At 39.9% G+C, this 17,273-nt stretch overlaps 1 protein-coding gene across 7 annotated transcripts in view; it reads left to right on the top strand.

Annotated features, from left to right (window-relative positions):
* The first annotated feature begins 9,492 nt into the window (after positions 1 to 9,492).
* Positions 9,493 to 17,273, top strand: part of LOC124876658 (actin-binding LIM protein 3-like) — an 87,897-nt gene continuing 80,116 nt past the window's right edge. For all 7 annotated transcript variants that reach the window (XR_007040348.1, XM_047379604.1, XM_047379605.1 and 4 more), the window contains exons 1-2: positions 9,493 to 9,880; positions 13,219 to 13,389. Coding sequence is in view for 6 of the 7 variants with exons in the window: in XM_047379604.1 (XP_047235560.1) it covers positions 9,862 to 9,880; positions 13,219 to 13,389 (190 nt within the window). In the remaining variant the exon portion in view is untranslated. The remainder of the gene's footprint in view (positions 9,881 to 13,218; positions 13,390 to 17,273) is intronic.

Below are 17,273 nucleotides of genomic sequence, written 5' to 3'. Positions count from 1 at the left end.
GTCGTGGCAGATGGCCGCTCACACTGAGCCTGGTTCAGCTGGAGGTTTCTTCCTGTTAAAAGGGAGTTTTTCCTCTCCACTGTCGCTACATGCATGCTCAGTATGAGGGATTGCTGCAAAGTCAACGCCAGTGACTTTCCACTGTCTCTACATGCTCATCCAGGAGGAGTGAATGCTGTAAGTCACTGACTGGATGCAATCTGCTGGGTTTCCTTAGACAGAAAAACTTTTTATCCAATTTGAATAAATAACTAACTTTGACTGCACTGTTCAATGGTTACGATTAATTGGAATGTATGTACCTTACTGTTATGAAGTGCCTTGAGACGACATGTGTTGTGAATTGGCGCTATATAAATAAAACTGAATTGAATTGAAATTATTTTATCTTAATTAATTAATTAATTAATTAATTAATTAATTATATGTGCACAGACGCCACCATTTACTGTGACCAATTCAGATGAACAGCAAAGCACATACAATTGGTCAGTGAGTTGCCTAGTGAGTTGTTAGCTGTGGATTCTGGGATGTAAAGTTCATTAGCATTTCTTTGTCCTGTTTGCAGATCATTTCAGGTTCTTCATGTTCTTCACTTTGATTTATTTTAAATGTGAATCAAAAGCTTGGAAAGCATGACATTATCTTTGGGGCACTCCCTAATTGTTTATAGGTGTGGAGATCTTTGTCAATTTCTGAATTTCAAAAAGTGATAAATTCTCCAAAAAAAGTGTCTCATTATTTTGGACTTCTATGTTTAGTGCCTCAGTATTGCATTATGTCAGGGAGCACCCTATTTTTATATATATATTTATGTTTGTTTTTAAAATGGAAGACAAACCAGATATGACAAAATATATATAGTAATTAGGCAATTGTTGAGAAAGAACTGTTAAAAAATGTATAGGAATTTAACTAATTAATCTAACTGTCTCCAAAACTTGCATAATTTCTGCTCAGAAATTTGGATTAAAATCTACCCAAATAAAGGTCAGCAGACTGTTTTACCAAATTGATAGATCAAATTCTGTTAGTTTGTTTTTATCAGAGAATCACATTTACAGTTTGCTTCCAGGTTTAATTAAATGTTGTATTTATTTACATATTTCATGATGAAATATATAGTGCCTTGCGAAAGTATTCAGCCCCCTTGAACTGGTCAACCTTTTGCCACATTTCAGGCTTCAAACATCAAGATTTAAAATTTTTATTTTTGTGAAGAATCAACAACAAGTGGGACACAATCGTGAAGTGGAATGAAATTTATTGGATGTGTCAAACTTTTTTAACAAATAAAAAACTGAAAAGTGGGGTGTGCAATATTATTCGGCCCCTTTACTTTCAGTGCAGCAAACTCACTCCAGAAGTTCAGTGAGGATCTCTGAATGATCCAATGTTGTCCCAAATGACTGATGATGATAAATAGAATCCACCTGTGTGTAATCAAGTCTCCGTATAAATGCACCTGCTCTGTGATAGTCTCAGGGTTCTGTTCAAAGCACAGAGAGCACCATGAAGACCAAGGAACACACAGGGCAGGTCCGAGATACTGTTGTGGAGAAGTTTAAAGCCGGATTTGGATACAAAAGATTTCCCAGGCTTTAAACATCCCAAGGAGCACTGTCCAAGCAATCATATTGAAATGGAAGGAGTATCAAACCACTGCAAATCTAGCACGACCCAGCCGTCCCTCTAAACTTTCATTTCGAACAAGGAGAAGATTGATCAGAGATGCAGCCAAGAGGCCCATGATCACTCTGGATGAACTGCAGAGATCTACAGCTGAGGTGGGAGAGTCTGTCCATAGGACAACAATCAGTCGTACACTGCACAAATCTGGCCTTTCTGGAAGAGTGGCAAGAAGAAAGCCATTTCTCAAAGATATCCATAAAAAGTCTCGTTTAAAGTTTGCCACAAGCCTCCTGGGAGACACACCAAACATGTGGAAGAAGGTGCTCTGGTCAGATGAAACCAAAATTCAACTGTTTGGCCACAATGCAAAACGATATGTTTGGTGTAAAAGCAACACAGCTCATCACCCTGAACACACCATCCCCACTGTCAAACATGGTGGTGGCAGCATCATGGTTTGGGCCTGCTTTTCGTCAGCAGGGACAGGGAAGATGGTCAAAATTGATGGGAAGATGGATGGGGCCAAATACAGGACCATTCTGGAAGAAAACCTGTTGGAGTCTGCAAGAGACCTGAGACTGAGACGGAGATTTATCTTCCAACAAGACAATGATCCAAAACATAAAGCCAAATCTACAATGGAATGGTTCACAAATAAAAGTATCCAGGTGTTGGAATGGCCAAGTCAAAGTCCAGACTTGAATCCAATCGAGAATCTGTGGAAAGAGCTGAAGACTGCTGTTCACGAACGCTCTCCATCCAACCTCACTGAGCTCCAGCTGTTTTGCAAGGAAGAATGGGAAAGAATTTCAGTCTCTCGATGTGCAAAACTGATAGAGACAAACCCCAAGCGTCTTGCAGCTGTAATTGCACCAAAGGGTGGCGCTACAAAGTATTAACGCAAGGGGGCGGAATAATATTGCACGCCCCACTTTTCAGTTTTTTATTTGTTAAAAAAGGTTGACACATCCAATAAATTTTATTCCACTTCACGATTGTGTCCCACTTGTTGTTGATTCTTCACAAAAAATTAGAATTTTATATCTTTATGTTTGAAGCCTGAAATGTGGCAAGAGTTTGACCAGTTCAAAGGGGCCGAATACTTTCGCAAGGCACTGTACATGTATATATATTGTTGTGGTAGTCAAAGAAAGAATGTGTTTACAACCTGGTGCTGGTCCACATTTCCTTTACTGTGTCCTTTCCAAGAGGATGTGTCTACTTGCTGCTCAGGCAAAACATCTGTGTTTGTATTATCTATTGTATTAATCAGCAAATCCTTTATTTGTTCCCACATAAAGTCATTTTTCACTTCATGCCAAAATAAGGGTTAGTGCTTCACAGTAGTCTTTCTGTCTTATTTCAAGCAGTGTTTTTTCTCTTTCTCAAACTACAATTTTGAGTTCTATGTAGAAACTCCTCGCTAATATCGTTTACCTCTTTTTTGCTTGTCTGACATACACAGCACAAATCTTTCCCAAGGTTTAACCTACCAGCCCTCATGAAAACTGTTTAAATGCTGACTGAAATAAGGCCTCAGTTGGGAGTGCATCAAAAAACACACAGTGGGTAAGGGCAAGAAGATCATTGATCAGAGAAGAAGCCAAGAGGGCCATGGTAACTAACATTATTCGTTGTGCACTACACAAATCTGGCCTTTATTGAAGACCTGCAAGAAGAAAGCCATTGTTAAGGGAAAGTTATGAGAAGTCCTCTTGGAACATGTCAAACATGTGGAAGAAGGCGCAAGAAAATGTAAAATGGTGTGTGCAGAGGGAAAATAACACTGGACATCACCCTATATTAGGCTATCATCATCTTGAAACCCGGTGCTAGCACCATCATTCTGAGGGGACTCAAAGACTGGTTTCCTGTCCAACGGGAAGATCGACAAAGCTAAATATAGGGCAGCTGTGTAAGAAAACCTCTTAGAGGCAGCAAAAGACTTTAGACTGGGGCACACCACACTTTTCTGATTTTTCTCTTTTAACCTGTTAAGCCCTGAGAGGGTATTAGAGCAATATTTGCCTGAAATTACATACCTCAAACAAATCAAATATAGCTCCACAGTTATAAGGTGTACATGCAAACGTTTGGTACCTGTGTAAAGGCAAGCCTAGAAAACCGTTCAGAAAAAAAAGGTCAGATCTAAGACACACAACACTCAGGGCAGAGTTCAAAACGCTGCTGTTTGATGCAGCCTTAAATTGGGAGATTTGATGTTCTTTTCCTGAGAAGGAGCAATTTATACATTTAATTTTTTTCCACGGAATCATCAGCAGGAGGTGTTGGAAAGTATCACCGGTCGGTTTGCCAGTGTTTGCAGGAAGTGTCCTGCACATTGTGTCTCAATTACAGGGAAGTGAGCCACCATGGACTAGAAGTTGACTCTATAAGCATGTTTTGTTGCTGGAGGCCATTGCATGCAAAGAAAGAACAATTGTTCCGAATGCTGAGCCTTTAAATTTGATTTAAAAAATAAATAGATAACTGAAAGAGCATGAGTTTTATATTAGACAACATTCTAGTATATTACTGTTTTAAATAAAAAACAAAGCACCATCAGACCTACTCATGGAAAAAAAAACACAGCAAGTTAATTGTACGTGTAGAAGGAACTACCAAGGCACTGTTATGAGGGACCAAAAATGACAAAATGAAAAATAAATATGTACATAAATAAATACACATAAATGTATAAATAAATAAATACATAAATAAATACACATATAAATGTATAAATAAATAAATATAAAAAGAAATAAATACACATATAAATGTATAAATGCATAAATGAATAAATATAAAAAGAAATAAATACACATATAAATGTATTTATTTATCTATTTATTCATTCATTTATTTATACATGTTTCATTTATACATTTATTTATTCATACATTCATTTATTTATACTTTTATTTATTTATTCCTACATTTATTTCTGTATTTCTACATTTCCGCATTTATTTATTTCTGCTTTTCTGTCTCCGTATGTTAATGAGGTGGTGGTTCCAACATTTGTCTTCAGCACTATTGGTTAGAATTGTGTGTATGATCCCGATCCTGTTGAGAAATATTCAATAAAGTCACCAAGGAGAGGTGTATTGTCATTAAAATTATTGCATGTGTATGTGATGTCACATTTTTCATACTACATTTATTGGATTGGAAATTAATACTTAAAAGAAATTGGAATTTCTCAAAGCCTATAGCCTAAATAGCCAAATATTCAGTAAAATATGCATAAAATGGTCAATAACTTCACTATTGCATGTTGTAGTGCCATCAAACTCATAGCACACATAGTGCACCTCATCTTGAATCTTTTGAATAAACATAACATTGCCTTTATTGATGCAGACTTGCTTATACTGATAATAATAACAACCAAATAAGATTAAACTTTTCCTTTACTGTTTGCAATGTGTCACAACCTGAGATCGGACACCATTACATGAGCACACAAAAAAGTCTTACATCTTGTTCATGCAATATGACATAAATTCCCACATCACTCTAACTTGCTCGCTGACAAAAGAAGAATTTAACTGGAATGACATATTTTAGTTCTAGTTAGTATTTTCAATAAAACCATGATTTTATGTATAGTAGCTTCATAATACATTAATAAATAAATTAACAATGTGTTATCTGTTATATTTTGAGGAGCAAACAAGCAGTAACAGATACAGAGCCTTGCGAAAGTATTCGGCCCCCTTGAACTGGTCAATCTCTTGCCACATTTCAGGCTTCAAACATAAAGATTCATTCTAATTTTTTGTCAAGAATCAACAACAAGTGGGACACAATCGTTAAGTGGAATGAAATTTATTGGATGTGTCAAACTTTTTTAACAAATACAAAACTGAAAACTACAGGCAATTCCCACTGCAGTCTCCCTCATAATGCAAGAAACAAGACAGAAAATGGTATTCAGCTGAACAGGATTTTGTGTGCAGCTGTAAGGGCTTCTTTAATATTGGGATTTTTATTATTCATTGTGATTTTATTTTATGTAATTTTATGTTTATTGCATGAACAAGCGGTAAGACTTTTTTGTGTGCTCATGTAATGGTGTCCGATCTCAGGTTGTGACACATTGCAAACAGTAAAGGAAAAGTTTAATATTATTTGGTTGTTATTATTATCAGTATAAGCAAGTCTGCATCAATAAAGGCAATGTTATGTTTATTCAAAAAATTCAAGATGAGGTGCTCTATGTGTGCTATGAGTTTGATGGCACTACAACATGCTATAGTGAAGTTATTGACCATTTTATGCATATTTTACTGAATATTTGGGTATTTAGGCTATAGGCTTTGGGAAATTCCAATTTTTTATGTATTAATTTCCAATCCAAGAAATGTAGTATGAAAAATGTGACAGCACATACACATACAATGATTTTAATGACAATACACCTCTCCTTGGCGACTTTATTGAATATTTCTCCATCATATTTTTCTGGTGTTGCAATTTGCAGACGGTCTCTGTGCATTAGAGGAGCAGCGATCTCTGCATAGAGGCCAATGCAAGTCTCCCAGCGCGGTGTTAGGCTCGTTTTGAGAAAAATACGATTGTAGCTCACTGTCTGCTTTGCTGTGGTTGCAGAGAGGTGTTGGTTTTCTAGAGGCAATGTTCGGCTGATGAGTTATTGATCCGGAAAAGCCGAATCTGTGAATATCTTTCTAACTTTACCGAAGTAAGTTGGAGACCAACTTCCTCCAGACTGTCCAATACAGTGGAGTCAACCTCCACATCCATCTCAACTTGGAGCTGATTGAAATCCTCCATGACCTGTGCAAAACGAAAATGGAGGTAGTCATTTTGGTCAATATCATTTGCCAATGACCTTAAATCATTGGCAATAAATGTAAGAGAACCCTCCATCGTGCCTACCAACAGAACTTCGGTACCGGATTCCAGGCAGTAGCAGCAGGATTGGGATCATACACACAATTCTAACCAATGGTGCTGAAGACAAATGTTAGAACCACCACCTCATTAACAAACGGAGACAGAAAAGCAGAAAAAAATACATGTGGAAATGTAGAAATACAGAAATAAATGTAGGAATAAATAAATAAAAGTATAAATAAATGAATGTCTGAATAAATAAATGTATAAATGCACAAAAAGGAGGAAATAAATTAATAAATAGATAAATAAATAAATGCATATGTGTATTTATTTATTTTTATATTTATTCATTTATGCATTTAAATATTTATGTGTATTTATTTCTTCTTATATTTATTTATTTATTTGTGTATTTATTTCTTCTAATAGTTATTTATTTATACATTTATATGTGTATTTATTTATTTATTTATATGTGTATTTATTTATTTACATATTTATTTTTCATTTTGTCATTTGTGGTCCTTCATACACTGTGAATACTCTGAACTTAAAATATTATACTTCTATTTTCTGAACATATACTGCCCTCTGTTGGTGCTTCTATGTAGATGCAGAATGTATGCTGCCTCTTGGCCTAGTTTTGCTGAACTTCCATCCCTTTTGTTTCAGTTTATCCTATTTTCTGTAACTTAATTTTGAAAACAAACTGAGATGTCTGTAAATATGATTTCCACAAAGAGAAAAATCCTCCTGATTCCACTGTTTAAATATAAGCCCCTTCGATGACTGTCCTCCTCTCCACCTATCTGAATTCATTTGCACAGTGGTGCATTGCAATTGAGAACTACTGTATACACAGAAGTATGAAATTTAGCAGTTTGTACAAGTAAAGCTAAGAGGATTGGTCACCTAGTTGTCAACTTTAAAAGTTAACCTAAATACAATTATTTTCTTTTGTAAAAATGTCTTGATATACAGCTTTAGCTCTTTGGATGACTGACTCACAGGTTTAGTTTTAATCCACAAACTTAAATAAATAAATAAAAATTTCAGATTCAGTTTATTTGCCATTTGCATTATAGAAAACAACATTGGAAGAGATTGCTAATTTGCTAACTTAAATTAATGTCAAAAATTGCTTTGACATTAATTTATTTTTTAAAGAATAAGACATCAGATGGAAGTAGCATAATCGAATCACTGATAGGCTCTATAATTCAAGCCCATTCCACTCTGGGAAGCAGATGTTGGTACAATTCTGGATGTTACAATAATTTATGCAATGCTATAATATTTACACTCTGGGTATATTTTCCTTAATAAATCAACATGGCAACATACTGTGTGATCCAAACTTCTAGCCTTTAGGACATACATATTTTTGACTTTTTTAACCAGTGAGAAACCTCTCTAGATATGAGGCTTGTTTATCTAATCAGAAATGTGAATAATCTTCAATATTTACCAAAGGACATACACTACATTACCATTTGGTGGGTCACACCATCAAATCAATGAATTCAGGTGTTACAATCACCTGGATGGATGAGAGTGTATAAGGTTTGGTGAGGAGAAACTTGACTAGCCTACACAGAGTCCTGACCCCAAACTTTTTGAACAGTTTAGGGATGAATTAGAGTGGAGGCTGCAATTCTGGTTTACTGATCTAACTGTGAACACACTCCTAAAACCTGTGGAAGATGTTTACAGAATAGTTAAAGTTGCTACTGCTGGCAACTGTGGGTCCATCAACAAGTTGGACCTTATGGATTAAGAATAGGATGTCATAAAAATTCATGTACATGTAAAAGTAGACAGACAAATACTTTTATCAATATAATGTATGTAATAAAACTCCCAGTGGACTGCAAAACCTCAATAAATACGTCTAAATACGTCTGCATGTACCTGTATATGTGTATATATATATATATATATATATATATATATATATATATATATAAAGAAAAGAAAAGAAAAATAAATTTCTATATAACTATATATATATATAAATAAATTTATTTTTCTTTTCTTTACACATATACAGGTACATGCAGACGTATTTAGACGTATTTATTGAGGTTTGCAGTCCACTGGGAGTTTTATTACAATGATCACAGAAATAACTTGACAAAGGAATCTGACAAAGGTAATAATGAATAAAAATTCTATGAAAATGAACAAATGAAAGTCAGACATTGCTTTTCAAACATGAATACATGCATATATATATATATATATATATATATATATATATATATATATATATATATATATATATATAGTAATTTATTTATTTAAAATGGGACAATGTATATTAAATAACATGAGCACAGGTTCACATGTAAATATGCCAGATTTAGCCACAAGGACTAATTTTCATCTGTAGTAGCAGAAAGGCACCCTCACATATGGATGGTGCCTTTCTCCGGCTGTCAATGGACGGGAAGAGTGAAACCCCCTGAACAGCTCACCAGTTCATCACAGACACACACAGCTCACACAACCAGATTGAACCCGCGTATACATAGGGAAAAAATGCAAACTCCATGCAGAAAGATTCATACCCAGGACCTTCTTGCTGCAAGGTAACCATGCAGCCCTTATTCATTCATTTATGTAAAAATCTTTAATCTAATTATGTATATTTATTAGTTCCTTCTTTCATTTATTCATTCACGGAATCATTTATTTATTCATTCATTTATATTTTGTCATGCATTTATTTAAATTAATTCAGTAATGAATTTAATAATTTTACATCTTCATTCTTTCAAACATTTGTTTTCATTCATTGACATTGATTCGTTCCTTTGTTTAATTATTTGTTAATTATTTATTGGTACGTTTAACACCAGCAAATTAAGAGGAAAGCGAAGTAAACAAAAGTAAAGGTTGCAGTTTGTTTTTCTGACGCTGCGTGGCGCTCTCGCACCATAGACAAAGAGGGGGTCACTGACAACTCCCGAGTCACCATCCAGCACTGAGCCTGGATGCAGGAGCGCACGCTCGGGCACGCAGCCGGTTGTAGAGGCACGCTGATCGGACTGAGCGGGATGGACGTCTGGGCTGCTGGAGTTTGTCTGGTTGGGAAGCGCTGGAGCTGAGGGGCCTGATGAACAGCGAGCCGTCAGTTTCCATTTAATTTGCTGTCTTTACGCAGGCAGGAGAGGTGCGCTCTGCTGCCTGACAGTAATCCGCTTGCCAGGGAGGAGTAGGGGAAAGCTCTCTCCAGACTGAAGCAGAGTGAGAGGGGAGGGACAGCAGGTTAAGTCGGACACGGACCAAGAGAGTTAAACAGCGTGTGGTCATATGGACCGACTGTAGTTGTGCAGACAGGCTGCTGGGATTCCTCTTGGCACGATGAGCGGACCAACAAAAGGTGAGCGATGTGTAATAATTCCATGACAGAAATATTCTTTTAGTCTAATACTGAAGTATGTATTTCTTGCCAATATGGTTAGAAAAAGCTTCATTATCTGTGGATTACTGACATGTAACAAATATTGGTTGAACTATCGATCAACAGAGAGGATGGAGAGTAGAAACGATTTGGCCCAATTAACTGATTACAGTTTAATTGTATTAGTTAATCCTTAGTGTTTTGTGGGATATTGCTGTCTGAAAATCCAGATAAGAATCGGAACTGACTGACTGCTCATCAGATAATAAAGGGAACAAATATTCCTGTCTTTAATAATAGTCCAAAGACAAAATCTTTGGTCAGAGCATGTTAAAATTGTCCAAACACGGGGCAGCATAAAGTCTTTACTGTTATTAATATGAAATCCCACAATGTGTTTACTGAAAAAATGAAAATCTACCTGACACCATTATTACCCGTAAGGCTCTGATAGAGCTGCACCTTCATAAAACCTCAATGTGTTATATTAGAATTTTACCACATTAGTGAAGTGGAATGAAAAGGGTATGTTCAACCCTTTTACTCTGGTACCCTGGAATATAGTGTAATCAATCACTTCAGAGGGCACCTAATTACTAAATACAATCTGATTGTGATTTAATCTCAGTTAATACAGCTAACCAACCAAGAAATGGCGTCCTCCACAAGTCTGGCTTTTATGGAAACACTATGCTGTGGGGATGCTTTTCTTTAGCTGGAACAGAGAAGCTGGTCCGATTTCATGGAACAATCCATTGAGGCAAAGAGCAGCACCTATCTTTTAGGTAGCTACTGCTCTTTGGCTCCTTAGAGGGTCTTAAACCTTATAAAGGCACTGAGGTGGATTCAGTGGTTCAGCTGCAGCATTGTCAGGAAAGCAGGTGGATATGAACCTTGCTATGAAACTGGAACCCATCAGAAATCACTGGAGTTATGTTTTAGCTGACTGCTTTGGCTCACACTATGTTGGAGCTTATTGGTTTCTTTCCAGACTTCAAAGTCATGAGGTTATGGTCAGAGTGGCGCTGTCAAAAGATGCACAATAAAAAGCCTTGCCTGACATTGAAGACATTTAACAGAGAGCAGCAGTGAATAAACTGGAACCAGTATCCAGGCAAATCACAAAAGAGTGGATCACGTCCGCTGTACATATGTACTCACATTTATCAGTTCCAGAAGCTAGAACTACATTTAAGGCTACTAATAATAAACATATAAAAATATCACATTCCTTTTGCAGTCGTTCACAGGTGGCTCAGATCTTTCTCTGTCTGTTGTTCCAACCTTCGTGCTGCCATCTGGCTGCGCAACCAAAGCCAGCGTCTGTGATACACACCCACAGCCCCACACATTCTGGAGGAAACATTTTTGTCCTACTTTTACCTTTTTTCCCCCTCCTGTAAACATGCACACACCCGCAGCTTGTGCTCTGTGCACCCCTTTGCTGTTGTCATCAGCTTAACCTGCCAGCACACTGTGTTTACTGTGATTGCATAATGCAGCAGCATTAACTGTAACTAAATTGCATGGAGCTTAATTTCTAACTCAGATTGTTGCACAGTGCATTGTGCACAACAGTAAGTGTGCAAGTGTTCATACTTGAACTTTTTGTGACAATGATACCGCAAGGTTAAAATGTGTGGTACTGAGATTTCCCATTAAATACCAACACAAAAGTGGAAGTAATACAAATCATACATAGTGTTTGATTTATTTCATGAATACAAATCTCAAGAGTGTGATGTGCATTTGTAGTCACCCCCCTTTTACTCTGATACCCCTAAGTAAAGGCAAGTGCAATAACTTGCCATAAACTATGTAGGGGACACAAAAAGATGTGGAAGGTCTCTGGTGAAATGAGACCAAAATTTTAACTTTTGGTCTACATGCAAAACAAAATGTGTGGCAGGAAAAATATCACTGCACGTCATCCTCATACACCATCACTATGAAACATGGAGGTGGCAGCATCATGCTATGGGGATCCACCCCTTCAGTAGGGACATACTGAAGGGACTAAATACAGAACAATTCTCCAAGAAAACCTGTTAGAGTCTGCAAAAGACTTGCGATTAAGCGCAGATATTCACCATCCAGCAGGGCTACAACCATAAACATACAGTCAGGCAGTTTAAATCAAACCATGTTCACGTGATAGAATGGCCAAGTCAAAGTCCAGACCTAAATCCAACTGAGAATCTGTGGCGAGACTTAGAAATTGATGTTCACAGATGCTCTCCATCTAATCTGACTGACCTTGAGCTATTTTGTTGAGAAGAATTTGTAAGAGACATACCCCAAGAGACTTGCTTTTTTAATTGTAATAAAACATGGTTCTTTAAAGTATTGATTTAGGGGGGCTGAATACAAATGCATTTTTATTTGTTAAACATTTAGAAACCAGCTGTCAAATTCCCTCCACTTTACAAGTATACCCTACTTTGCATCAATCCATCGCATAGAATTAATTTGCTGCTTTTCTGTTGTGTTATTTGACCTTGCAGAGATTGAGGTAACCTTGTAAGTGCTTTAATTCAGACAACATTAAAAACCGACACGTTTCACCCATTTATTTCTCCCTGCTACATGGTGATCAAAGCTTGTAAGACTTGCTGATCTCCTGTTCACAGTAACAGACTTTTCAGTTGACACTGTTAGTTAAAAAGCTAATCACTAAGCTGCCTTTCTCTGTAAACACCCAACTACCCATGCATAGGATTATTGTATGACTACCCGTCACACTGTAGATCATTTTGGTGGCAGGTTTGCATAGCCTATTAATATAACTACAATGCTTCTTTTCAAGAATTTCTGTTTTGAGTGAAAAGATAGGATATCAGTATTACTAATTTAATTTCTGAGCAACTTTAGATACCATTCTTTGATTCTGAAGTTGAACCAGATAAGCTAGTTCCTAATTCACTGCAAAATATTTTTCTGAAAGAGTGAATGCTGCAAGTCCTTAGATAGAAAACTTTTCCAGTTTGAATAATAAACTGAATTTGATTTCATTGTTTTATCAATAGGATCAGTTGGAATGCATGTACTTGACTTGGAATCTGTATGATTTGATTGAACTGACTTTTTAATGAAGTATTGAATTGGTTGAATTGGTGCTATATAAATAAATTGAATCAAATTAATTAAACAACAGCCTTATATAAAAAACATCAGGCACCCTCTGTTTTTAAGCTCTGCACTTTTTATTAAACTTTGAGGTGCTTGAGAATATTTAAAACAAAGAAGAAAGAAACAACCTGAAAATGACAGTAAGTTGCATGTTTTTATTCCATCCCTCTCTTCTTATTTCCCTCCAGTTAAGTACCAGTCAGGCCTCTATGGAGGAAACCACAACAACAGCAGCAGCTCTCCTCTCTCTAGCAGAGGAAATTCACCAATCATGTGTGAGCGCTGTCGGGAGGCTTGTCGTGGAGAGGTGGTGCGTGTCAAGAACACGCACTTCCATGTTCATTGCTTCACCTGCCAAGGTAAAAAAAAATCCTAATCTTCTTTTTCATTTGTTCCCTCATTCTCACTGGCTAAAATGTTTCATACTTGTTTTACTTTCTAGTCTTGGATGGCTTTCCATTTGTAAAATCACACCCAGATTCAGTTTGCATGTTTAAATATTAAATTATTGCCACTACTCAGACAAGATGGAACCACCATTATCGGATCCATATTAATGTGTTTTCTCAATAAAATACAGTGTATGTCAAACCAAGACTGTACCAGAGTTGAAAGTCAGAATCTAAAACAACATTGAAATGTAATACATCAAAAATAAATAAAAGAAGTGTCAATAATTGTAAAACATACCTGCAACAGACTGAGGTCTCTGTTTGATGTCTCAGTAAAGTTCAGTGGGGGGAAAACAGTTGATTTTTGACCTTAGAGACATTGGAAAAAGGTTTTTGCAGAACCGATTGCAGCGAACGTTTTAGGAAAACTTAGAAATCACATTGTCTACAAACAGAGTGAAGGTTGTACAAATCAAACCTGTGACTGAAGAATCTTTACTAGAGAATGTTTTAGTCCAAATTTGATCAGTAATGATGCTGTCTCCTGAATGAAATGGTGCCCTGGGTGCTGAGCCATATTGGCCATATCAAAAAAGCCTCTGGTTGAATTCCAAATCACTGGTTCTCAGACTTTTATCACCCACAAAATAACTAACAGGAACCATTGACGCCAACTATTGCAGGTTGTTGTTTGCTAACATTACCAATAAGTTAGTTAAATAAGGACAAAAGGACAAAATCAGCCTCAAAGATCACCATACTCTCTGTTTATGATCACTATTGTTAAGTGTTGTTGTAACTGCAGGAAATATTCTATGAGTAATATTTCTTATAATTTGAAAACATTATGTGTGGGTGATAGACATACACTGTACATCACAGTCAACAGACAATGCTGATGATGAAACATGGTAGTGGCAGCATCAAGCCTAGTTAATGCTTTTTTCCCAGCAGAGAATTGGCGAGATGGATGATGCTACATATAGGGCAATCCTTGAAGAGAACCTGTTAGTTGCTGCAAAAAAACTTCAGATTGGAGTGTAGGTTCACCTTCCAACAAGACAATAACCTTAAACATACAACCACAACTACAGTGGTTTAGTATGAGGCGCTTTCATGTGTTAGAAAGGGCCAGACCTAAATAGAGTTGTGCTCGTACTCGTCATCTTCAGCTTATCCGGGACCGGGTCGCGGGGCAGCAGACTCAGCAGAGACACCCAGACGTCCCTCTCCACAGACACTTCCTCCAGCTCCTCCGGGGGGAGCCCAAGGCATTCCCAGGCCAGCCAAGAGACATAGTCCCTCCAGCGTGTCCTGGGCCGTCCCCTGGGCCTCCTCCCGGTGGGACGTGCCTGGAACACCTCCCGAGGAAGGCGTCCAGGAGGCATCCGGTATAGATGCCCGGGCCTCCTCAACTGGCTCCTCTCGATGTGGAGGAGCAGCGGCTCTACTCCGAGCCCCTCCCTGATGGCTTAGCTCCTCACCCTATCTCTAAGGGAGTGCCCGGCCACCCTATGGAGGAAGCTCATTTCAGCCACTTGTATCCGGGATCTCGTTCTTTCGGTCATGACCCAAAGTTCATGGCCATTGGTCAGGGTAGGAACGTAGACCGACCGGTAAATGGAGAGCTCCGCTATTCGGCTCAGCTCTCTCTTCACCACAATGGACCGGCACAGTGCCCCCATTACTGCGGCAGCTGCACCGATCCGTCTGTCAATCTCCTGCTCCATTCTTCCCTCACTCGTGAACAAGACCCCGAGATACCTGAACTCCTCCACTTGAGGCAGAAACTCCCCTCCAACCTGAAAAGGACAAGCCACCCTCTTCCGGTCGAGAACGATGGCCTCTGACTTGGAGGAGCTGATCTTCATCCCAGCCGCTTCACACTGCGAACCGCCACAGCGCATGGTGTAGGTCTTGGTTAGAGGGAGCCAGCAGGACCACATAATCTGCAAAAAGACGAGACGAAATCCACCGGTCCCCAAACCAGACTCACTCCGGCCCTTGGCTGCGTCTAGAAATCCTGTCCATAAAAATTATGAACAGGACTGGTGACAAAGGGCAGCCCTGCCGGAGTCCAACATGCACCGGGAACAGGTCCGACTTAATGCCGGCAATGCGGACCAAACTCCTGCTCTGCTCGTAAAGGGACCGGATGGTCCCTAATAAAGGGGCCCCGATTCCATACTCCTGGAGCACACCCCACAGGGCATCACAAGGGACACAGTCGAATGCCTTCTCCAGGTCCACAAAACACATGTGAACCGGTTGGGCAAACTCCCATGAACCCTCGAGCACCCTGTAGAGGGTATAGAGCTGGTCCAGTGTTCCTCGGCCGGGACGAAAACCACACTGCTCCTCCTGAAGCCGAGGTTCGACTATCGGTCGGACTCTCCTCTCCAATACCCTGGCGTAGGCCTTACCAGGGAGGCTGAGGAGTGTGATCCCCCTGTAGTTGGAACACACCCTCCGGTCGGGGGACCACCACCCCAGTCTGCCAGTCCAGAGGCACTGTCCCCGACCGCCACGCAATGTTGAAGAGATGTGTCAACCATGACAGCCCTACAACATCCAGAGACTTGAGGTACTCAGGGCACACCCCACAGGGCATCACGAGGGACACAGTCGAATGCTTTCTCCAGGTCCACAAAACACATGTGAACAGGATTGAGGAGATCCCCGAAGTACTCCTTCCACCGCCCGACAATATCCTCAGTCGAGGTCAGCAGCCTCCCATCCCCATTATAAACAGTGTTGGGGAAGCACTGCTTCCCCCTCCTGAGGCGCCAGACGGTTAGCCAGAATCGCTTCGAGGCCAACCGGTAGTCCTTCTCCATGGCCTCACCGAACTCCTCCCAGGCCCGAGTTTTTGCCTCTGCCTCTGCCACATCCCGGGCCGCAGCACGCTTGGCCTCACGGTACCCGTCAGCTGCCTCAGGAGTCCCACAAGCCAACCACAGCCGATAGGACTCCTTCTTCAGCTTGACAGCATCCCTTTCTGCCGGTGTCCACCACCGGGTACGGGGATTGCCGCCGCAACAGGCACCGCAGACCTTACGGCCGCAGCTACGGGCAGCAGCATCGACAATAGATACGGAGAACATGGTCCACTCGGACTCTATGTCTCCAACATCCCCCGGGATCTGGTCAAAGCTCTCTCGGAGGTGGGAGTTGAATACATCCCTGGCCGAGGGCTCTGCCAGGCGTTCCCAGCAGACCCTAACTATGCGCTTGGGCCTGCCAAGTCTGTCCAGCTTTCTCCTCCTCCAGCGAATCCAACTCACCACCAGGTGGTGATCAGTGGACAGTTCAGCCCCTCTCTTCACCCGAGTGTCCAAAACATGCGGCCGAAGGTCTGATGTTACGACAACAAAGTTGATCATTGACCTCCTGCCTAGGGTGTCCTGGTGCCAAGTGCACTGATGGACACCCTTATGTTTGAACATGGTGTTCATTATGGACAATCCGTGACTAGCACAGAAGTCCAATAACAAAACACCACTCGGATTCAAATCGGGCAGGCCATTCCTCCCGATCACGCCTCTCCAGGTGTCACTGTCATTTCCCACGTGGGCATTGAAGTCCCCTAGCAGAATAATGGAGTCCCCGGGAGGGGCACTATCCAGCACCCCCGACAGGGACACCAAGAAGGCCGGGTACTCCGCACTACTGCTCGGCCCGTAGGCCGAAACGACAGTCAGAGACCTCTCCCCAACCCGAAGGCGCAGGGATGCGACCCTCTCATCCACTGGGGTAAACCCCAACAAGAGATGGCTGAGCTGGGGGGCAACAAGCAAACCCACACCAGCCCGCCGCCGCTCCCCATGGGCCACTCCAGAGTAGAAGAGAGT

Source organism: Girardinichthys multiradiatus, chromosome 11 (assembly GCF_021462225.1).
Source record: "Girardinichthys multiradiatus isolate DD_20200921_A chromosome 11, DD_fGirMul_XY1, whole genome shotgun sequence".
NCBI classification, from domain to species: Eukaryota; Metazoa; Chordata; class Actinopteri; order Cyprinodontiformes; family Goodeidae; genus Girardinichthys; species Girardinichthys multiradiatus.
Note: the sequence above shows the minus strand (reverse complement) of the source record. Positions and strands in the feature narration are given on the sequence as shown.